Source organism: Magallana gigas, chromosome 5, assembly GCF_963853765.1.
Source record: "Magallana gigas chromosome 5, xbMagGiga1.1, whole genome shotgun sequence".
NCBI classification, from domain to species: domain Eukaryota; kingdom Metazoa; phylum Mollusca; class Bivalvia; order Ostreida; family Ostreidae; genus Magallana; species Magallana gigas.
In genome coordinates this window covers 39293350-39318929 of record NC_088857.1, presented here as the reverse complement: position 1 = coordinate 39318929, position 25580 = coordinate 39293350, and the positions used below count along the sequence as shown (strand labels likewise).

Genomic DNA, 25580 nt, shown 5'->3' with positions numbered 1-25580 from the left:
ACCGGGAGGTCTTGTTTGGGACCGTGATCACCTCTTAGTTTCTTTGTGATCTGGTAGACGGTTTTCATATCTTTCATTTCAGCAGCTCTCTGTGCTCTCTCAGCAAGCTTATCTGTGTATATGCGCTTATCTTTCCTTGCTGATTTCTTCACTTCCTTATCTTTTTCTCTATATAAGGCAGCTGCCCTTTCTTTCAGTCTGGGTGACTTTGCATCAAGAAAGTTTTTCTTTAGTTGTTTCCTTTCTTCAATGGTGTTCCATGTGTCTTTGGATAACCATTCTGATTTTGTGGATTTTTTGTAGCCTATTGCTTCAGTTGAAGCATCATTCATGGCCTGATGGAATTGGTCGATAGTGATAGCTGTCTCATCTCGGAGTGCACTGTATCGGTTTCTGAGAGTGATGTTGAATTCTTCTCTGACAACTGGATCCTTGAGCTTGGTAACATCAAACCGTTTACTGTTGTTTGTACCGATCTTAGCCTTCCTCAACTTGAGCCGGATCTTGGCTGAAACAAGGTTGTGGTCATTGCCGATGTCTGCATGACGCATTGCTAGCACGTCCTGAAGAGAATGTCCCCATTTGCTGTTAATCATAATGTGGTCAATCTGACTTTTGGTGTGTCCATCTGGTGATGTCCAGGTCAGTTTGTGGATGGTTTTGTGAGCAAAGAGACTGCCGCCTATGACAAAATCGTTCTCCTCGCACATGCTGATGAGCCTTTCACCGTTGTCTGTGAGGTCACCTACTGCATGCTTACCCATCACTCTTCTCCTATTGTGGTTTGACTGCCCCACTCTTGCGTTGAAGTCCCCCATCAGTAGTGTGACATCGTGTCTTGGAATTTCGTCAAGCACTGCTTGTAGGGAGCTGTAGAAGTTGTCTTTGGCTTCTTCATCTGCATTGTCAATTGGTGCATAGGCACTTACTATGGAGACCTTCGCATACCGCGAGTTGAGTCTAACATACAGTAGGCGTTGATTAATAGGCTTCCATTGAAGGATGGTATTGGCAAACTTTTGGCTGATGAGAAAAGCTACTCCCTCGTGATGGATGTCATCATTTCGTCCAGACCATATAATGACTTCTCCTGTGTTCAGTCTCTGTTTCCTGTTCCAGTCCATCTTACTTCACTCATGGCCAACAAAGATAAATTGTACTGTTTCATCTCATTTACCGCTTGGGCAAGTTTTCCGGTTTGTTACAGTGTCCGGACATTCCAGCACCCAACTCGGATGTAGTGTTTCGGTGTCAGGAGATCTGCTATCGGGTCTTTAACCGTCATAGTTCCATTTGTATGGCCTGCTTCACTCCGTTCACCAGTTGAAATATAGTTCCTTGTAGTCGTTTCCGTAGCAGTCGTTGGTTTTACGAGGTAGGGTCGCTGGCCCTACGCTCAACCCTCCTCCTTTCTCATCCGGGCTTGGGACCGGCAATGGCGGAGTTAGATTAACATAATCTGATATTTAATTATACACATTAACAGCCTGAGTTGGTTTGGACATTGTTGCGAGTGTCACATGTTTGCAATTGCCGTCTAAAGTTAGTTACACTATAATTGATGCATTTAGAAAAGAATAAGAATTTGAAGGTATTTGATGTCTGTAGTAAGAAATATGCATTCATAGAAAGTGCATCTTAATATTTAAAATGTACAACTAATATTAGTTCTTCAAGACATCTGGTTTCACTGAAAGGCTGCTTGCTCATGCTATACTGGCATACTGCAGATTACTTATTTTATGCTAGTACTTAATTCTGCAATTCAACCATTTTGTACTAAATTGCAATAATATAAAATCATGAAAGCCAAATTTTTATCAAAGTTTTATATATATTTAGTTTACATCTGTCTGAAAAAAAAGCAAGATTCTAAAACCAGCTAGATGTGTTTTTCACAATTTCACATGGATTTTATTCCTCGCATTTAAGGAGGCCGACTTTAGTTTGCATTGCGCATGTTATTGCGCATTCTAATATAATACAGTTGATATATACTTCTTCTGAATTTTTTTCGATATCATTTATAAAATTGAACACAACAAACAAAATACAGAGAAAAATATTTAGATTTTTAAAAGAAATTTTTATTTTTAACACGATTTTTACGTTGTGCGGTAGGGGAGCATTGCCATTGCGCTTTTATGACATTATGATAAAATGAAGCTTTGTAGGAGTACGTTATAAGAAATAACATAAAAGAAAAAGTAAAAATTGTATGTTGTTGAAATTTTATATACAGAATGATGCTATCCTCGGGGACATTTTCCTCATTTTTGGAATGAATCCATTATACCAATAATCATTCATGATGATCCAAATATATAGCAAAATTTGGTGCGTTTTAATATTTTGAGATGGCCCTCACTAAAAACAAGACGGTAGAATTTTGTGTTTTTTACATATAAGGTAGGAAATGATATTACTAATCATATATAACAATTTGAGAAAAAAAGCTATTGTAGTATTTTTTTAAACTGCTTTGATGTGCGGAAAATAACAGTTTCTTATATATTCCTATAGTAAATGTACCTCTATTTTGAGATGGTCCCTAAAAAGAACCAGACGGTCGATTTTCTTGAACCTTCGCAAATAAACTAGAGTGGGTTTAAATTACATATGGTTAAAAAATAAAGAGTTATGCAATTGTAGTTTTTCTGCAAAAAAACCCAAAACGGCCTCCTTAATTAGAAATCTACAGTATGCCACAATGCAATATTTACTTTCTTCTGTGCTTGCATGACTAAGAAGCAGAGGGGAAATTCAATATATGTGTGTTAGGTCAATGAATAATTCTATTTTTTTCTTTTTAACTGTATTTATTTACTTCTAAACACAGTAAATTTTTAAAAGGTAAGCTTTAATACAGTAAAACACAATTATAACGAAGTGCCAGGGACGGGTGATTTTGCTTCATTATATCTGAAATTCGTTATATCTGTCAAGTTTACAACATATTATATAGTCACAGAGAATGAAAATCACTTTGCTGTAAGCGTCAACTGGTAACATCACTATTTAAACATCTTTTTATCCCTACTTTATTGATTAGATGCTTTAAGTTTTTTAGTCATTTACACAATTATATCTTGGTGCAAATTTCTTCGTTTTCGTTCAAACAACATGACTGAAAATTGTAAGATTGTATTTGGCAATGGCAAAAAATTTACCAAGATTAATCAAATTTCCAAAATTACCAATAACTTCAGGTACAAGAAAAATCATGCCAATCAAATGAACAGATTCCAAATCACTGGAAAAAATCTTATTTATATTTTTCAGGGTAAAATAATTTATGTTGATGCTATTTTTGACAAAACATTCTTGTATTCAATTAGAGTGCAAAATTTACTATGATTAGATTATCTTTCTTTTAATTTTTTAGTCCAAAGGGAGATAATGATTTGGTGACAATACATGTATCATTACCGGTACTTGTGATAATGTTCATTGTGGTGCTCGCGCCAACTGCAATTATAGGAGTCTTTTGGTACAAGAAAAGAAAAGAAAGCACCTTTGGTAAGTATATATATATATATACACACACACACACAAGTATCTGTCCTGATGTTCAATTTATCTGTTCTGTGTGATTCTATTAGATGAAATAGCTATGAATCATGGAATCAACAAAAAGATAATTTATTCAAGGATTTTAAATAGCAACTGCAATAGTCCAATCCACACTTTGCAAAAGTTGTTCCCCTTTGCGGGGTCAACCCAAAGGTCAGAAGGGAAAAAGCAACTTTTCCCTTCTTTAAGCAACCAAATATTTGGGCGTCCTCTGAAGAAACCTCTTGGAATTTGATTTATTCCTTCGATGTGTGGGTTGTCCCAACTCGGGGCAATTAAAATTCACAGCGGAAACAGATTTTTAATGTCAAATGATGAAGTTACAACCTTCTAAACTACAAAGGCTACTGTGAGAAATATATGGGTTTTTCCCCTAAAGATGGCGGCCAAGGGACATAACTTTTGTAAAGTGTGGATTGGTCTATTGGAGTCTATTGGTATAAGAAGAGAAAAGAAAGCGCCTTAGGTAAGTATATCTATACAAGTATCTGTCCTGATGTTCCATTTATCTGTGTGATTCTATTAGATTAAATAGCTATGAATCATGGAATTAACAAAAGATAATTTATTCGAGGATTTAAAATTGCACGTAATAATAACAGATAAAGAATCTGCACATACTTTCCCAAGAAAATACAATAAAACTTTATTTTTGTTTCTGACAAAGAAATATATCATACTTCAATAATTGTAACAAAAACAGTACATAAGTATCATCAGAATTACTTAATATATGTTTAGAATATATTCAAATATCATCTTGATACCAAAATATTATAATATTATAATAAAACAAGAAGCCCCAGGGGCCACATCGCTCACCTGAGCAGTAATAGCGAAAACTCTGATGAACTGGTGTCCCATCCTGGGGGTAGTCAATGACTCTTCACTTCACACCATGGAAACTGGGGATAAGCACAGCCTTATGCGCCTAATGGCACGGAGAGGATTTAAGTTAACTAACTTTAAAAAATTTTCTTCATTCATTTGTCATAGTTGTATGACAGATTATCTCATTTTGTAAAAGCATATTATTAAGTCATCTGTAACTCATGAGATCAAGACTACAAGCCAGGATTTGATTCTCCCTTCTAAGATATTTAGGGTCTTCCGTTTCCAACAGAAGTCCCTCTTGTTTTTCTTCGGATTCTTTTTCATTATTAAGGTCTTCCACTGGGAGGGGAAGACCTTACTATTATTCTGAAAAATGATCAAAATTCTTATAATTTTTTTTTCTTGTAGACGTTAACTTTGATCCTTAATATCTCACTCGTTTGTTCACCGATTGTTTTGAAATTTTTAGGTCTGATAACATGTTGCGGGATGTTGTCGTTGCATATTTTAGTTGGTGAAAATCCCCATCCGGGTTTTGAGTTATTCCCCTTTTAGTAAAATTTAACAACTTCTTTTGTCCGGTGGGTTTAGCTTTAACGATGACTGGCAGAGTCTCAAGGATAGGCTGGTTTGGAAGCTTATACATTGAATTTGTGCAAGACATATTTTATTTGTTATTCAAATGCAAATAAAGGGAGTGGTATAGATGTTGAAACAAAGGTTTAAAAAAAAAATGCCAAAATTCACGTAATTTTTGTTTTAGTTTTCTACCTGTCAGTGATAATAATTTGTTATAAGATGTATTTTAAAAGTTCTTTGTCTTACCGAGACCTTTCATTCGGTATACAGAAAAAGAGGCTGGCTCCTTTAATTAGGGAGTTAGAGGCGTCAAAAGTTTTTTGTCAATAACTACTAAAGGAATAAAAATTTCTAATGCATTATTGAAGCAAAGTTGTAAAGAAATTAATTCCAAATCCTTCGTAGTATTCAATTTGATTTTTTTTGTAATTTATGGTCAGTATTGTTGTCAGTTCGGTCCATTTTTGTGGGGGTGTGCACATTTAGGAGGTTACGAAAGGGCTTCTTGTAATGCACTAGCTAAAACATGCAGCATGTTAAGATGATTTCACATAAAATTCCCAAATGTTTTTATTCACATGTACATTTTCATTTCATTAAGATGTGCTTCTTTGACCATATTTTTGTTGTTTGTTTCATAACTGTGCCCCTTTCTATATTTAGATGCATTACGAGACTCAGGTAACCGATTGATAGTAGAGTCGCTAGCTGTATTCAGGCCATGTATGTGCTTGTAGAGCTGGACGTACACATGTTTAACGCCCCACTGTTTACTGTAACGGAGACATTTTGAATTGTTTCAGTACTGGTAGATGTGTTAATAAAATGGTTCCAATGCATGGTAATTAAACTCAACTTTTCTACAATACACGGCCGTCATATAAAGCACAATGAGTATTACTGACATGGCAAATGTACGCTGGCAATTTAAACGAACACGGGATTGCTTCCGATAGAACATTTCTTTTAGAGCAAAACAAAATACTGATTTACGATTAAGATAATGTTATCATCGTGGAGATGATTTTCAAAAGTGAACTTAATATTCGCATATGATAATATTTGAATCCAAAGCTGCTTATTTTAAGTTACAGTTATTAGAGATATTAATTATGACTTGCCCCGCGTTTCGCGTTTTTTATTTGCAAAACATCTACAAACGAAAATACCAAACAAACTTCAGCAGCAATTTATAAATTATTTATCACATACACAATTCTAAAGAGGTAATTAAATAAATTTTATAAATTCTTTATAATTGTACTCGCTATCTTCCATGGAAAAAAGTGGCATGGAAAAAATGTTGTTCAATGTTCATCAAATACGCTGTAGCCTTAGCAATAGAAAATAATAAACACACTGTATATTGATAGATTGACACATTAACAAATGTTCGGACCCGCAATATGTTTTTTTTTTAGCTCACCTGAGCTGAAAGCTCAAGTGAGCTATTCTGATCACATTTTGTCTGTTGTCTGTCCATCCGTCCGTTTGTCTGTCTGTAAACTTTTCACATTTTGAACTTCTTCTCTAAAACCACTGGGCTAATTTCAACCAAAGTTGGCACAAAGCATCCCTATAGAAAGATGATTATAAATTGCAGAAATGAAAGACCGATCTTTATTTAAAACGGAGAATACCTCGAAACTGTAGAAAAAGGGGGTGCAATTTAAAAAATCTTCTTCCAAAGAACTACTGAGTCAAATTCAACGTAATTTTGCATATATAATCCTTATGGAAAGGAAAATATAAATTGCAAAAATTATTGGCGAATTCTGTTTCAAATTTGAGTAATTTATGAAAAAAAAAATAGAGATAATCACGGTCACTCAGTTTAAAACTTCAGGTTCGGTATTTCATATCGAAAACGAAAGTTCTTTGTATAAAGCATGTTTGAATGTTGATGCATGATAAACGGGTCAAACTGACAAAGATGTACCGTATTTTTCGGAAATTAGGTCAATACTTTTTTCCCCTGACAAGTGGACCTCGCCCTATTCATCGCTTGCCCAATTTATGGTTTTTTTTGGTTGGAAAATTTAATATGAAATTTTGCAAAAATTTATGCAACCCTCCAATAAAATCATGAGTGTTTACTATAATACTGCTTGAATTTCTGTGTAAAAATCGTATGGATTTTAATCAATATACTGTTGTAATTTATCATTTAAACAAAATTAAATGTAAATAGATTTATTAAGGTCTTCCGTTTCCAACGGAAGACCTTATAGTTTTCGTACTGTTTCTTATTATTATTTTTTTTTTTCCAAATTTTGTGCACGCGATTTCTCGAAAACTATTCTACCGATTTTCAACATTTTTTCACAGATGATGAGTCATCATCTGAATTTTATATGTTTTTGAAATTTTTGTTGTCGTCACTTCCGGTACCGATTTATCGACCATTTTGTAGTTTTTTACGACCTATTTTGTGCAGAGCTGATCTCAGAAACTATCAGAGATATGACTATGAAATTTTCAGGATCGGTAGTCTATAGTCTGAAGTTGTGCACTATTACTTTGTTTAACGCCAGTGGCGCCATTTCTTGGAGCTCGCCTGGGCACGAAAATTGAGTACGAATTTTCATTCAAAATTTTCAAACGTTTGGATCTGTATCTTTTTATCAGTTGATATTTTGTTAACATATATATAACAAAAGTGGTAGATAATTAAAAGTTCTTTTCAACAAAATTAAGAAAAAGGGGCTGGCCCCTTTTTTTAGGGGCCAAGGCACTCGTAAACTCTATTACAAATAACTTAAAAACGATAAAGATTTTGTAATGCATTATAGAAGCAAAGTTGTTGATCGTACCAATATCTATTAGAAAAAATCATTGCCACGCCCATTTATTACGTAATTGGGGATTTTGGGGGGCCAAAGTACTTCAACTTTGACGAAAAATAACTAGAGAAGTATGCATATTTTGTTAGACATCATAGAAGAGAAAATGTTTGAATAAATGATTTAAATTAATTCCACTTAACAAAACACGAATTTCTGTCCCCATTAAGGATCTAGAGGGCTGGCCCCTAAAATATTCAATCATTTGTATCTCTAAAATGATCAACAATTTTACATTGGTGTAAGAACAAAAATTGTTTGTATTCTTAAGACCTTTTCAAAGAAATCAAGAAAAAGGGGCTGGCCCCTTTTTTTAGGGGCCAACGCACTCTTAAACTCTATTACAAATAACTTAAAAACGATAAAGATTTTGTAATGCATTATAGAAGCAAAGTTGTTGATCGTACCAATATCTATTTGAAAAAATCATTGCCACGCCCATTTAATACGTAATTAGGGATTTTTAGGGGCCAAAGTACTTAAACTTTGACGAAAAATAACTAGAGAAGTATACATATTTTGTTAAACATCAAAGAAGAGAAAATGTTTGATTAAATGATTTAAATTGATTCTACTTATCAAAACACGAATTTCTGTCCCTATTAAGGATCTAGAGGGCTGGCCCCTAAAATATTTAATCATTTGTATCTCAAAAGTGATCATCAATTTTAGATGGCTGTAAGAACAAAAAATGTTTGTATTCATGAGACCTTTCGTATAAAATCAAGAAAAAGGGGCTGGCCCCTTAAATTAGGGGCCAATAGACTCCTTAACCCTATTACTCATACGTTAAAAATGATCAAGATTTTGTAATGCATTATAAAAACAAAGTTGTTGATCGCAGCAATATCAGTTTGTTAAACTCATTTCCAAACCCATTGATGACGTATTTAGAGATTTTAGGGGACTAAAATCTTAAATCTTTAATGTGCTATATGTTAAAAAGCAAAACTCTTTGTTAAGCATTTTAAAAGATATTGACAATCGTATACATTATCTAAAAGGAAGTGGTTGAGGGAGAATTCTGAAATTTCATTGATATTTTAATCGAATCGTTTAAAAAATTGAACGGAAGACCTACTCGTTACTCGTAACGAGATCGTATCTAGTTTCTTCTTACATTTCTTACTTAGATCACTGGCTGAATCATCTTTTGATCATTATTATATGCTGTCATGCATTTTAATCGTGTGCTTACGATAAACAGGAAATCGATTTCGCGCGGTAAAAGTAAAATGAGAACCGTACAAAGGTTAATCTGGGGGAAAAATATCGTCGGGTAGAAATAAAAAAAAAACAATTTGCTTTCATGATGGAATACATGAACAAGTTTTTTTTCTGTATATTCAACATAAATCTTTCGATGAAATTTTAGCCAGGTGTCTCTGAAATCAGTCTGGGTAGCGCTTACTTTGTGGTACTCATGCCCGCAGGCTTCAATAAGATCAGAGGTTGACTCGTGTGTGTATACACAGTAAAAAGTCACAAAGAGACACAGGGTGGCATGTGCTACCATAGTCATGCCTCCAGGCTAGGTTACTATCCCCCGGTTAAAACCAGTTTGTACACATGGCAGGGAAGTAATAAAAAACGATCTTAAATTAAAACCGGCTGTACTGAATTAATTGGTTTAAAAAATTTTGATGCAATTTCAGACATTTAATTCCTACGATGTTTTCAAGAAATACATTTTATTTCCCTTTTTAGCTCACCTGAGCCAAAGGCTCAAGTGAGCTTTTCTGATCACAATTTGTCCGTTGTCGTCGTCGTCGTTGTCGTTGTCGTTGTCGGCGTTGGCGTTGGCGTTGTAAACTTTTCACATTTTCATCTTCTTCTCAAGAACCACTGGGCAGATTTCAACCAAATTTGGCACAAAGCACCACTAGGTGAAGGGGATTCAAGTTTGTTCAAATGAAGGGCCACGCCCTCTTTAAAGGGGAGATAATTGAGAATTATTGAAAATTTGTTCGTATTTTTCAAAAATCTTCTTCTCAAAAACTATTCGGCCTGAAAAGCTCAAACTTGTGTGGCGGCATCCTCAGGTAGTGTAGATTCAAGTTTGTTCAAATTATGGTCCCCAGGGGTAGGGAGGGGCCACAATGGGGGGATCAAGTTTTACATAGAAATATATAGACAAAATCCTTAAAAATCTTCTTCTAAAAAACTATCAGGCCAGAAAAGCTCAAATTAAAATGGGAGCCTCCTCAGATAGTGTAGATTCAAGTTTGTTCAAATCATGGTCCCCGGGGGTAGGGTGGGGCCTCAATGGGGGGATCAAGTTTTACATAGGAATATATAGAGAAAATCTTTAAAAATCTTCTTCTAAAACATTATTAGGCCAGAGAAGCTCAAATCAAAGTGGAAGCTTCCTTAGGTAGTGTAGATTCAAGTTTGTTCAAATCATGGTCCCCAGGGGTAGGGTGGGGCCACAATGGGGGGATCAAGTTTTACATAGGAATATATATAGAGAAAATCTTTAAAAATCTTCTTCTAAAAAATTATTAGGCCAGAAAAGCTCAAATAAAAGTGGAAGCTTCCTCAGGTAGTGTAGACTCAAGTTTGTTCAAATCATGGTCTCCGGGGCTAGGGTAGGGCCACAATTAGGGGATCAAGTTTTACATAGAAATATATAGACAAAATCTTTAAAAATCTTCTTCTAAAAAACTATCAGGCCAGAAAAGCTCAAATTAAAATGGAAGCATCCTCAGGTAGTGTAGATTCAAGTTTGTTCAAATTATGGTCCCCGGGGGTAGGGTGAGGCCACAAGAGGGGGGTCATGTTTTACATAGGAATATATCGAAAATTTTTTTAAAAATCTTCTTCTCAAAAACTATAAGGTCAGAAAAGCTTAAATTTGAGTGGAAGCATCCTCAGATAGTGTAGATTCAAGTTTGTTCAAATCATGGTCTCCAGGGGTAGGGTGAGGCCACAATTAGGGGATCAAGTTTTACATAGAAATATATAGACAAAATCTTTAAAAATCTTCTTCTAAAAAACTATCAGGCCAGAAAAGCTCAAATTAAAATGGAAGCATCCTCAGGTAGTGTAGACTCAAGTTTGTTCAAATCATGGTCTCCGGGGCTAGGGTAGGGCCACAATTAGGGGATCAAGTTTTACATAGAAATATATAGACAAAATCTTTAAAAATCTTCTTCTAAAAAACTATCAGGCCAGAAAAGCTCAAATTAAAATGGAAGCATCCTCAGGTAGTGTAGATTCAAGTTTGTTCAAATTATGGTCCCCGGGGGTAGGGTGAGGCCACAAGAGGGGGGTCATGTTTTACATAGGAATATATCGAAAAAAATTTTAAAAATCTTCTTCTCAAAAACTATAAGGTCAGAAAAGCTTAAATTTGAGTGGAAGCATCCTCAGATAGTGTAGATTCAAGTTTGTTCAAATCATGGTCTCCAGGGGTAGGGTGAGGCCACAATTAGGGGATCAAGTTTTACATAGAAATATATAGACAAAATCTTTAAAAATCTTCTTCTAAAAAACTATCAGGCCAGAAAAGCTCAAATTAAAATGGAAGCATCCTCAGGTAGTGTAGATTCAAGTTTGTTCAAATTATGGTCCCTGGGGGTAGGGTGGGGCCACAAGAGGGGGGTCATGTTTTACATAGGAATATATCGAAAAATTTTTTTTAAATCTTCTTCTCAAAAACTATAAGGTCAGAAAAGCTTAAATTTGAGTGGAAGCATCCTCAGATAGTGTAGATTCAAGTTTGTTCAAATCATGGTCCCCAGGGGTAGGGTGGGGCCACAATTAGGGGATAAATTTTTATATAGGAATATATAGAGAAAATCTTTAAAAAAATTTCTTTTCAAAACTTTATGGCCAAGAAAGCTCAAATTGTAACCATCCTCAGATAATGTAGATTCAAGTTTGTTCAAATCATGGTCCCTGGGGGTAGGGCGGGGCCACAATGGGGGATGAATTTTATATATTTAGTGAAAATCTTTAAAAATCTTCTTCTCAAAACTATAAGGCCAGGAAAGCCCAAATTTAAGTGGAAGCATCCCAAGATCGTAAAGATTCAAGTTTGTTTAAATAATAGTCATGGGGTATGGTGAGGCCACAATGGGGGATGAATTTTTACATAGGAATATATAGAGAAAATCTTTAATATCTTCTTTTTAAAGACTATTTGGCCAGAAAAGCCTAAACTTGTGTAGAGGCATCCTCGGATAGTGTAAATTCAAGTTTGCAAAATCACAGTCCCTAGTGATAGGGCTGGGCCGTGACGGCAGTTTGAATTTTTACATAGGAATATATAGAGAAAAATCTTTAAAAATATTCTGGGAAAGTTTTCGGTCCAAAACTCAGTACTTAGTGTGAAAGCACAGGTTATGCAGATTTAAGTTTGATGAAACCATGATTCCCTAGAGAAAAGGGGGGCCACGAAATGGAGGGGGGGGGGGTAAATTGGAATACAGAAAAATCTTCTTACAGGTACAACAACAAAAGGGGCTTGGTATTTACCCAAAAAAAGAGGTGGATAAAAATTGACAGATTTTCTATTTTTTTTAGCAAGATCTACTGTACTTAGTTGTCAAGATATTTTGATACTGTAATGCTAATTTGATCAGAATTAAGGCAATTGTTGATCAGGTGAGCGATGTGGCCCCTGGGCCTCTTGTTTTTTTAAAACTGTGGAATAAGATTAAAGCCTACTATATGATAACGTTATTGGTTTAAACCATTTATTCATAAGAACTAGCGGTAATTTTTCGACCAATTCTTCGAAGTCGACCTATTTATACTTTTTTTTATTTTTTGGCTAAAACGGCCTACTTCGCCCAATAAACCGTATCGACCTAATTTTCGAAAAAGACGGTATTTGCTTGTTGTGCAACAGTTTACGTGCGAAGGGATACTTGAAACATGCTAAACATAGTTGTGCCGATTTCGTGTTGTGAATTGAGGTTAAATCTTTCAGTGCGTTTACAGTTTCACTCGTTACCGTGGTTTTACGTTGTTTTGAATTTTGTTTATGCTTTTTAACTTGAGGGGAACTATCACCTGTATTTTGGAATTTTTACATATCAAATCAAATATAGACTGCAGTAAATCAGACAGTTTATTGTTTACCTGCGCAAAATGAGCAAAATCTGATGCACTTACAACAAATTATATTATAAATACTATACATTCTAATGATAATTCGGTAAGATCTCTACGTAATGGTTGATTATAATGCAACGTGCTTTGTTAGGATGCTGTGCATTTTCAGTCTAAACGGAGATTGTTTTTGCTGCTAGAAATATATAGGTATATATATACCGTATATGTTATGAAAAATAAATTGTGCTCTTTCTTTGTTTTAGTGCATGTTTCTTCTGTTTTACTTGTTTACAATTTTCTCTTTACAAACCATATTCAGCTGTGTCAACTTTCGAATTATAAGCAAGCTACAGAGCTTTGCTCACAGAACTCAGAGGCCATGCTTTTGTTCGTTCTGAATAGGAAATACCAAGTTTAAAAATCTTAAGTTGAATGTAATTAACTCTTGTGAACAAAAAACTGACTCAAACCAAGCAGAATTGTGAGTTCTGTATCTTGCTTATAATTCTGCGATTGACGCTGAAATTTCGATTTATCACTAGAAATGTCTCACTAAACGTTAAATATTTGTACAGAAAAATTAAAAGGATGATATGCTGTAACAACTGTTTTGGGCCCCCTCCTTATACGATGAATCTACACTAAGTTTGTTGGTTTTTCAGACACAATTAAATAAAAACGACCTCTTTAAAACAGTTTAAAACATTACTGTTACGGGGATAAATGTATTGTAGCTATTCTTAAGAAAAAAAATTAAAGCGGAAAATCATTTTGCTTTGTAGCCATTTGTTAATGTTGATTTTGAATAAAGATGAAAATATAGGATGGGCCTTAGTAAAGTAGAGCGATGTGCCTGTCAATACATTGCAGTCTGAGCCTCATGGGGGGGGGGGGGGCTAGAACTTATCAGAAATCTTGACAAGGAAAAAGAAAAAGATTTTGAATACGGCTATGTCTGACTTTGCCAAAAAAGTGTGGGGACCCCCCCCCCCCTCCACCCAGTTCAGAGGCCTATGCATTGATTATACATGTAATAGCTCTTAAACATACCACATCATAACATTTTTCACTCTCTCAACTGATTAAGGTAATAAAACGTCACACGAGTTCACGCCTGGTAAACAACAATCGTTTATAATGTGGAAGACCAATCAAATTTTTTAATGTTCTTAATTTGAGGGCCTTGATCATGAGGTTCAATTTTCTTCTTTCACATGTAGGAATTTTTTTTAATAAAATACGATAACTAGCTACATGTAGTGCAATGTATTTGAAGATGAATATGTACCTATATATGCATATTCTCATATATAATTTGATCGTTTTATAAAGTGGGGGGGGGGGGTGGGGGTGGCGGTACTAAAATAAAGGGAATTGGAGTATTGTACCATGGTCAGCTATCAATTTTTTGTATTACGTCACAAGTATGACGCAGCTACGACGGAAGACCTAATCATTGCTTGCAACGAGCTCATCTCTAGTTATTATTCTTCCTCTGATTTTTTGATGGCTTATATCTCATAAACTATTCAACCAATTTCCACGAAATTTTTAGAACTTGTTTGGTATTGTAAAAACTTGAGGTTATTAAAGTTTGAGCTTATGACGTCACTTCCGTTTTCAGATGTTGACAGTTTTGCAAATTTTTAATTGTGATTTTGTCCACGCATCACCTCCAAAACAAATCGAGATAGAAGCTTGAAATTTTCAGGGTTTTTAGATGGATGTTTGTAGATGTACCCCCTTGCTTCCTATTTTGAAAATTGCTGAAGGCCTCGAAGTTCGCCTGAACCTGAAAATTAGCACCAAGTTTTTAAAAGAAATTTTCGCATATTTTCTGTAATATCTTTTGACGTATAAATATTTTGTAAAGACATGTAATGCAAATGTTGTTTAAAATTTTATGGGCTTTCATTTGATATCAGGAAAAATGGCATGGCCCCTTAAATTAGGGGCCAAGAGGGCTCTAAAGTCTTCTGACAATAACTCTTTACTGAACAATAATTTGTTATCAATTGTATCAGCAAAAATGTTTATTGTAGAGCTGCTTATCTATACAGTACCATACCTAAGTCATATATTACCTAATTAAGGGTTTCAAGGGGCCAGAAGTTCAAAACTTTGATCAGTAATATCTCAAAAAAAAGAAATATTTCAAAAGGCAATGTAGAACAAAAGTTGCTCAAAAAATTATTCTGTACAGTATACTTTCTTAAGTTTTTTAGCCGGGCTCTGCTGAAAGCAGAGTCCTGGCTATAGGCAGGCAAATCGCCAATGTTACTATAAATAGCACAAATAAACAAAAAAAACAAACAGCGTCAAGGTAAAGCTTCAGCTTTACCAAATAGTTACACAAAGAGCCACGTTTTGTCAAAAGTGTTGGCATTTTGTTTCATTTTTTTAAATTTCTAATGAATTGTCTATCATTTTTAGTTTTATTTAAAACGTGTTTTTAAATTATTACTATGCACTTTGGACACATACAATGCGCATGAATTTCCATGAACTACTTTGCTGCGCAATGAAGAAACGGGGATTGAATATATAATGCTTGTTGCAAAATTCAAGGCAGCAACTGTTGAACTTTTTAACTTCTACTAGACAGACATATTTTTTGTTTATAGCCGCTTACAAAATTTGGTCGCTCTCTGATGCTTTGCCGACATTAAAAGCATGAGAGAGAGAGAGGGGAGAGAGAGATTTTCAGTCTTTACTACACAATATGCATAAAGACACACCAAAAGAGCCCGGGTTTCAGTACTTCAGTACTTTGATTTGTTGATGGCCCTATTAAGGAGTTGAAGGGTCGGCCCCTAAAACACATTTGTTCAGATATTTAGAAAACGGTTAACAATTCGTGAACACTTGTTAAACAAAATATGTTTATATTTGCAAGACCTTTCATTTGATATCAGGAAAAAGGGGCGGGCCCCTCAAATTAGGGGCCAAGAGGACTCTAAAGTCTTCTTACAATAACTCCTTACTGAAAAATAATTTGTTATTAATTATAGAAGAAAAAATGTTCATTCTACAGCTGTTTACCTATACAGTACTATACCTAAGTCTTAGATTACGTAATTTAGGATTTTATGGGGCCAAAAATTCAAAACTTTGATCATTAATATCTGAAAAAAAGAAATAATTTGAAAAGAAATGTAGGACAAAAGTTGCTCAGAATAATGTTTTTAACAATATGATGTCTAAAAAAAATTTGTTGGTGGCCCTGGTAAGGAGTTTAAGGGTTGGCTCCTAAACCACAGTTGTCAGATATCTTGGAAACGGTTAACAATTTGTGAACAATTGTTGAACAAAATATGTTTAAATTTGCATGACCTTTCATTTGATATCAAGAAAAAAGGGCTTACCCCTTAATTAAAGGCCAAGAGGGCTACAAAGTCTTTATTATAACTTTTTCCTGAGCAATAATTTGATATCAATGATTTAGCAAGAACAAAGAAGCAGAATCTAACGCTGACACCCGTTTTAAAATCAGATGATGCAATACAGAGATTTTGTGGTTTTAAAATTTATTTTTCCGGAAATTTTGATTCCGCATTATTGGTTAAAAAATAGTGTAATGTTCAAAGTTAGATTAACTTGTACCTAAAATAATTCGATAATTGTTAAATAGTACTTAACACTTTCGGATTTTTATTTGCTTAGTCGTTCTTGAAATCGACAAGATGTTTGTTAATTCGTACAAAAAATGATTCGGATTTTGTTAACTCGTACCAAGAATAATTGTTTTTTTTTCTTTATGTCATAGTTACTTATTTTTATTGGTTAAAGAACTCTGCTTCTTAAAGGAACTTTTAGCTTTACTTTCGACATTAACGGAAGACCCACCCGTTGCTCTGCAACGAGCTTTGCTCTAGTTATACTTGCTATTCACATCAAAATATACAGCTTTATGAAAATCTTAAAATGCAAGGTGATTAAAAGGGACTTTGACACAATTTGAGCTTTTAATTTTCCAATTTTAATGTTTAGAATGTTTAATATGGGTACTTTTAATGCTTTGTCAAAATTTGAAATTCAAATATTGAGTTATAAGCAAGATACACAGTTTGAAAATCTTTGTTTTGAAAACAAAGCCTAATTTAAGCTTTGTTATTGTTTACATTAGTCATATGTGTTTTATTGGCAAAAGTCTAAATCAAATGTTGCTTTTTTCTGTTCATCATATTATCTATAAACACATTGAATCAATTTACCTTGTTTGCCACGAGTCATTTGGTAAAAAAAATGGTAAATCCATACTTTACATTATTTGTAAACAAATATAAGACTCGAGCTTTGTTTACATAACAATGATTTCTTTCCTCTGTATCTCTCTTATAACTTGACTTTCAACATTCAAATTTTGGTCAATCATTCAAATTAAATGAGCAAGTAAACCATTTTATACATAAAAAAAAAAGAAAAGAAAATTTTGATCTAAAATCATGTCGAAGTTCCTGTAATACATTTGAAATAATTATATGATGCTTTAGCTTTGATGTGTTTTTTTTTTAATGTGTTCAATTCTACCCTAATTTGATAATATTGTACAAAATATGATCTTAATTAACCATGTGCCCTATTCAAGTGAGTTGCTATAAATTACTTACTAGATAATTTGTGAGGTTTTCTAGGATCTTCTAGAATCTTGTTTTAGATATTTCTTTCCTTTAATTTTTCTGGGTAATATTTTTTTAACAATACCTACCCAGACTAAGTTGTGAGAATAAGTTGCTGCAAGCAGTTTATTACTAGTAACCAAAAAATTTGTGTTATATGTTGTCACAAATAAAAGTTGTTTAACAGCAATTGAAAGTCACTGCAACATGTGCACTCGCCAACCACACTGAATTTTGTCCATACACTTATAATAAACATGCATGTATATCTAATTCCTGGCCCTTGTCTCAAACTAGTAACCTAGTACCAATGGACACTTCTTGTTATGACAAAGCCAGACTACCAAATGCTGCACACTTAATTACAGTAAAACTCGGTTAGTACGAACACGGATATTGCGAATTCACGGATATAGCAAAGTCATCTTGGATCCCCAGCTATGTAAATTTAATGAATTTCTTATACGGTTATAATGAATTACGGATATAACGAAGTAATTTCTTAGGTCCCAGTGACTTCTTTATAACCAAGTATTGCTGGACTATGTAATATGTAAAAGTCCTTCGTTGTTTTAGGAATGAGAGGAGAAATTGACAGAAATGGAGTACCAGAAAACATCCCTCTCCATACCATGCATCTAACAAGAACGGAATACAATGCTCCACATATTGTGAAAAATGGATCTGTGAAGGATGCAAATGAAAATTACCAGTTTGGTATGATCAGAGATATAGCCTAGATTTTCTTTAGAAAATGGAAATTACCCCCTTGTGAAAATATCACACTATCCATAGAACTATTGTGGCAGTTTGAGAAATTGTTGGTGATATTCATTAAAGCTTAGAAATTTAAGCAAATGAATTCTTTACCATGTTTACCATTATGTCATTGTATCTTAATCTTAAAAAATAAATTGGAATGATACCTTTTGTTCTCCGTAATATTATCATGTAATGAATTACAAGTCATTTGTTGCCTTTTTTAGACCAAAAGGAAAAAACAAACTCAGATGAAGAACTGGAAAACACTTCTCTTAAGTCTCTCAGTCCCCATCCAACAAGAACTGAAAGCATAATTGCTTCTTATAGTTTTGAAAATGAATCTATGAACAGTTATAGTAGAATATTTACTGAAAGGTCAGATGAGGAAATGGAAAGCAGTTCTCTCATGCTACACAATACCCATCCAACGAAAACTGCAAACAATCCTTCAAGCATTATGGGAAATGTGAATAGTGAAAGAAAAATGATAGATAATGGAAGGGATGCAATGGAAAATTACCAATCTGGTAGGATTAGAAATAGTCTAAACTTGATAAATGACCATAATTATATCTGCTATTCCAGACCTGTTAAAATTATTTATAGTATCCTGAAAAAAACCCTTATAAAAAACCATGAAATTGTATTAGAAATTAAGGTATATGAATCTTAAGTTACTAATGCACAATGTGAATGTCAGTACATGTAATGTGTTCATTCTGGATGCAATATTATTTGAACTTTTTAACCTTGTCTTAGTGTTTCACATGGAACATTTTCAATTTTTCATATTACATGTACTTTAAATTTAGACACTCAAATAGTGTTTCTTTGGCATTTTCAGACCTATTGCATGTGATTTTTTATCAAAATAAGATGCTAGTCTCATCATTTTATGATAGATGTACAGGCAAGTTCAGTCAAGTATTCAGTTTATTCATGGAGTGCCCCCCCCCCCCCCCCCCCAAAAAAAATGAAAGTTTTAATCATAAATTCATAAGTTACAATTTATTTTCAGATTTGGACTTGGGTTATGCTCAAACACTATCTCCTGAAAGTTTCAATAAAGACAAAGGTATGCAGTTAGCACTTGCAGAAAAGTAATATTGACTCGGCCTATTCCCCCTTATTAAAGATGATGGCAAAGAGGGTGATACATTCCACTTAATGTATAGTAACTCAGATACTTTGAAATCATTAATTTTCATGGTGGCTTAAATTTCCCACAAATTTGCATCTTCAACAAATTATTAAAGTTGTTGATCTGCAGGTGACCTATAGTGATCAGTCTGTCTGTCTGTCCATCTAACAACACTTATACAAATCATATTCTCTCCCCTTGGCCATAAATCTGGCTCATACTTCCCAATCATTTGTATGCCTTTAAGTTAAATAGTGTAGCGGATAGTGGATGAAATATTTCACTTGTGGAGACAAGCACCAAATTTTGCATGGCGGTTCCTTGAACATTACTTGATCAAAAAATATCGTTGGCCATTCAAGTTTTGGTCATTTTCAAGATGACCGCCTCTTATTTCAAAATGGCGTCTTTTTTCATAATGTTTTCATGATATTTTAAATATTTCTTGGTAATGTTTTTATTTTCTGTGAAATTATGAAGAAGAATTTGTTGTATGATATAATTTGAAGTTTATTTCATATATGAACACTCTGTGCATGCGTTTAAAAAAATGTTGCAGCTCATTTTTGAATGTACATGATCTAATCATCTAAGCAGTTGCACTGCAAAGAGCAGTTCAAAATAATTCGGACTTAAAACATTTGCATTCCCTAGAACAACTTTTATTACATCAACATTTCAGTAGTTTTTAACGCTGTACGAGCAAAGAGGTCAAGGCGCGTGTCATTTACTCTATTGCAGTGCTGGGCCGAACGTACAAATGTACAAATAGATTATATGTTCTGTCACACTGACACAAGGAGAACTTAAGAATCTGAATACCTCTGTAACGCTCTCAAACACATTTCAGCCTGCCATGCTGTCATTTTACCTGTCCCATCAAATACGGACTCTGTATCACAATCCGTGAATGCATGAAAGAATTAAAGTGCTTTTGATCTTGGACCCACTGATTAAACATTATCATGAATTGGTATCCATCGCAAATTCCTGCCCTTTCACCCATAACTCATCAACTTTCAAATCATCAAAAACACCCACACCAATAACAACAACAATCTGTATCCGAACTTGAATTGATACTACCCAAGGCTGCATGTGTCAGCTTCTTCATGGTTTCAAGATGATACAAAGTCTGTATCTATAGCTCTGTTACTGACACCATATTTTCCTTTGTTACAACTTACTATAGTAGTTTCTGTCGTTATAGTTGCAGATACGATTTTGTTTGCTAAAACAGCATAGTTCAGTTTTTTAAGTTCCAAGTCTAGTGTTTTCAGTTACCTATCCTTTAGATTCTTTGACAGTTAGCAATATCGCACCATCATCACCTTTTACAATTGCACTGTTCTGCTCATGGGCTTGTGCAATGGCTATGCTTGAAAAATTCAGTGATTCCGTTTTTCTAATGGTAAAGTTTCCAAACAAAAAGCTGATTCTTCAAAACATAGTTAGCAAATTCAGAAGATGACTGTAGCCTGTTTTCTAGACTCTTATTTCCTGTCAGAGCAATGTGATTTACAAGAATTTTTGAAATATGAAAATCAGAAATTCCCCCCTCGCTTTCTCAAAATGTTTTTTTAATACTGGTGTGAAATCTCAGTCGATGCCTATTTTGGAAGCTAGTCAAGTATTGTCAAACAGTGTACCGACAGTTCTCTCACTAGTTATTGACCGTCCATCATTAGTCAATTCAAAACAACGGAACAATGTCAAACCTTTGATAACTATGCCAATAACATTATCTTAACGCACATCACTTTGCTTGCGCAAGGCCATTGGAGAGTAGATATTGTCCTCGATGTTTACAAAGATGATAGTCATAAAGGTGAAACTAGAAGAAAATGAGGCATAAGATCTATACGGAAGATAACTAGAAACACGAGACCGCCAAACTCTTGAAACACTTTTCTTCGGTGTAACGAGAACAAAACAAGACCATCTGGATTTAAGCAGACCAAATCGTATCTGCAACTATTACGACAGAAACTACTATAGTTGTAACAAAGGAAAAAATGCAAATCAATGCAAAACATGCAGCCTTGGGTAGTATCAATTCAATCATCGTAGTAAGTTTGAATAGAGATTGGTGTTGTTATTAATGTGGTGGTTTTTGATGATTTGAAAGTTGATGAGTTATGGGTGACATTTGGAAAGGGCAAGGATTTGCGATGGATACCAGTTCATGTCGTTGTTAGATCACTGGGTCCAAGATCAAAGCACTGTCATTCTTTCATGCATTCACTGACTGGGATACAGAGTTCCACTTGTTGAGACAGGAAAAATGACAGAATGGCAGGCTGAATTGTGTTTGAGAACGTAACAGAGGTACTCAGATTCTTAAGTTCTCCTTGTGATAATTAATAAACTAGAAGTATTTGTAGTCATTATGTACGTTCGGTCTAGCACTTCCAATAGAGTAAATGACACGTGCCTTGGCCTCTTTGCTCGTAAGCAGCTTCCGTACAATGGCATCCCTCGAACACTCAAGAGCTGCTCTTGTAGAGCATATTAAGAAATCTGTATTGCAAGCTAAACATACATTGGGTCAGTTACTGTGTAAGTCAAAACCACAACATCCCCTTCCAGATAGGGTTGGGATAAGATTGCGGTTTATCAGTTTCACACGGGACATCCTTACCATCAACGGCGGATGTAATATTAGTTGTTCTAGGGAATGCAAATGTTTCAAGTCCGAATTAATTTGCACTGCTCTTTGCAGTGCAACTGCTTAGACGATTAGATCATGTACATTCAAAAATGAGCTGCAGCATGTTTTTAAACGCATGCGCAGAGTGAAAATATATGGAATAAATATCAAATTATATCATACAACAAATTCTTCTTCATAATTTCACAGAAAATAAAAATATTACCCAAAAATATTTAAAATATCATGAAAACTTTATGAAAAAAGACGCCATTTTGAAATAAGAGGCAGCCATCTTGAAAATGACCCAAACTTGAATGGCCAACGATATTTTTTGATCAAGTAATGTTCAAGAAACCTTCATGCAAAATTTGGTGCTTGTCTCCACAAGTGAAATATCTTGCTGAAATATTGACCTAAGCCGCTTCACTAAAAGGTGTGCAGTAACATTAAATCAAGTTCTGTGGTAGAATGATCAGGGTATTAGCAGACGACTGTGAAGCATCCTCTAAATGCATTTATCTACTGAAATACACTGTTAGATTGTAAATGATAAATGTACTAAATTAGAGTCAATTTTATTATTCTTTTTTTTCAAGAAAGTACATCACAGTATGAAGGTCCCATTATTTAACCCTTACAAAATAAAAAGATGATTTTTTTTAATTGGAAAATATTTTTGTCATCTTTTCATTTCAAAAATGAAAAATATTGATATGAACTTTTTTTCAGGACCTCTCAGCTATGACCTGGAGTCTGTAGAGCCATTGAGCAAACCAGAAGAAATGCCTATTTGATTTGTATCAACTCACTTATGCTAGGCATAGGAAAGGAAATAGTGAACCATTGGTACACCTGTTTATTTATCAGGAATTCAACTTGTATTTATGAATTGTTCAGATATTAAACAATTATGAAATAATTGCAGCATTCATAGTAATAGATACATTGGCTTTAATATAAGTAATGCTATATTTGGTGAAATGTTAATCAATGTAGCAAATTTGTTAGGTTATTTTTGCAATTCTACACTCAAAATTTTACATTTTTAGATTTTTGAAACAAAACAAAAACAAGTGAAAAGCTATTAATGTGACAGCAAATCAGGTTTTCTTTTGTGTGAACAGTATCCATAATCCATCTGTCAATCCTGAATTGATAAAAACTACCTATCCAGGGAAATGAAGTACCCTATATGCAATATTCTAAAATGAGCACCTGGTATTTTTTTTTTATATAATATATCAAAAATCAAAATTCAAATAATATGCACTTCTCAGGTATATATACAATTGATCTGCAAAACAACAACTTCCTATCTTGAGAACTGTAGGAGGAGTTATCCATAAAAATTGGGGTACTCTTTTGGCAGTTGCCTGCCCACCCGCTTGCCATTTTCACCATTTCAAAAATGGATTTTTCCTTTGGAAAATCTGGTTCGCTCGCCCACCATTTTCACCATTTCAATTTCCAGAATTTTTTTTGGAAACGAAGATCCTCACTTTGTTTGTTTTGGCAACATTTTTATTGAAATATAATGTTTAAAAGTTTATATTATCAAATCATCTCTTCAATTACTTATATAATTTAGTAGTTTGGGCTGTATGGTTTAGGATATTTTCATTCATTAGAGGGAATTCAACGGAAGGTATTTGTCCTGTTCATAAGTGTTCAATCAAGAAATGTTGAAAGTTTTATTTATCACCATGTTTTATCACCCGAGTCACAGGGTATGTCTTATCTCAAAGTCATTAAACCAAGTTTATGGTAACTTTTTGTAAATATGTGTGTTCCGGCCAAATTTTGTAATGAAAAATGATTAAAGCTAAAACTTGTCAGAATAATTGCCTGTGATTCCACCCTCAAAAGAATGGATTGCTTGTCTTTTCAGGACCAACTGACTAAAAAACTTTTTAAAAAATTAATATATTAATGCCATTTTAAATAAATAATAATTAAAACACTGAGTCAGGAGAGGGCCATCAATCATTATTCAAATTGTGTTCAGACCTGTTAATGTATTGTGACTTTGACTCGAGGTAATTTGGGCATTTTCAAGGTTATACAGTGTACCTTTTATCTTTTCTTGCTCATGACCAATGGATTTTTCATGTAATTCTTTCCCAAAGAATAAATGAGTTACATTTCAGTAGATATTCTGTCATTACCATTACTTTGTCACTTATTTATACTACACAAGTTGCCACTTGAATTTAAAAAGGTGTGTTCAAAATTTTAATGTTTTTAATGATATACATTGCTAGTAGCTAGCTTACAATTTTTTTTAAAATGTCATGTGTGCTTTATGTAGAATGCTTTTACTACATTTATATGTAAATATTTTCTACAATTTTCACATTATTTCTATTCTTATTTTTGTTCATAATTTTACTTAACTGCCTTAATTTTAACATACATATACATGTAAATGAAAACCATGTAATCAAGTAAAGTGTTTTTAAAAAAGTGTATTTTTTCTTTCAATTGTCCATTGGTGCTATCATTGACACAAACAAGGTTAAATGCATGTGTGATTGAGAAACTTCAATCTTTCTATTAATCAATCATTAATCAATGACCAAGCTACATGTTACTTGTACACCATTGAACAGGTTTGATGAAACAAGCAAGTACATAGGTCAGTGAGAAAAAATTGAGTGTAAATATGCATGTACATGATTTTTGGAAATCTCTCTCTTTCTCTCTCTCTCTCTCTCTCTCTCTCTCTCTCTCTCTCTCTCTCTCTCTCTCTCTCTCTCTCTCTCTGAGGCAATATGTTGAAGTGATATTCAAAGGTTAGGGTATGTGAGTTTTTGTGCCATATTAATTATAACCGGTGCAATATAAATTTATATATTTTAAAAAGCATTTTGCGAATTAAAAGTAGAATTTATTTAATGTTTGTTGTCATCTTTCACATTATATATATTATTTTGTTATCAATCAATTCATTATATGATTATTTGATAACAAATGTAAAAAAGGGGTCATGTATTCTTTGTAATGTTTAAGGTTTAAAAAAATTGTAAGAATGAAAATCATTATTGATATTTTTAAATCTGAGAATAAAATTTACAAAATATACGTCACTAGCATAAAGCAATTTTCAAACAATCATATTTTAAACAGAAATTGAAAGGATTGGCTCACTTCAAGAAATATTGGACAACAATTTGAGATCCCATATATTTTAATTAAGAGGGATGCCCAGCCATCTTGTACTTATGTGGACCAAAAAATGTAAATATTTCCTGAATAATTGACATGTTTATGCCAAAACTGTTGTCAAACAATGAGAAGCAGTATAGATATGAAGGTTTTTACGTTTTTGAACTTTTTTTAAAAAATCTTTTGCTGAGAATTAAGAGTTGAATCTTGCACATTTATATTGTGTCTCAAAATACCCTATTCTAGTCAGTTGACATAAGATCTATACATGTATTTAGAAAAATCCAGTCCTGCTATTGGCGTTATATTTCATAAAACAAAATCCGTCGTATTCTTTGCCATCCTGTGTC

At 33.8% G+C, this 25580-nt stretch overlaps 1 protein-coding gene across 5 annotated transcripts in view; it reads left to right on the top strand.

Annotated features, from left to right (window-relative positions):
- Positions 1 to 24594, top strand: part of LOC117680979 (uncharacterized) — a 45287-nt gene extending 20693 nt beyond the window's left edge. For 4 of the 5 annotated variants that reach the window (XM_066085132.1, XM_066085135.1, XM_066085134.1 and 1 more), the window contains exons 8-12: positions 3386 to 3519; positions 18086 to 18226; positions 18496 to 18798; positions 19290 to 19346; positions 22795 to 24594. In XM_066085132.1, the coding sequence (XP_065941204.1) occupies positions 3386 to 3519; positions 18086 to 18226; positions 18496 to 18798; positions 19290 to 19346; positions 22795 to 22859 (700 nt within the window). In that variant the 3' untranslated portion in view covers positions 22860 to 24594. The remainder of the gene's footprint in view (positions 1 to 3385; positions 3520 to 18085; positions 18227 to 18495; positions 18799 to 19289; positions 19347 to 22794) is intronic. The other variant, XM_066085136.1, reaches the window with a different exon arrangement.
- The last annotated feature ends 986 nt before the right edge of the window (positions 24595 to 25580 follow it).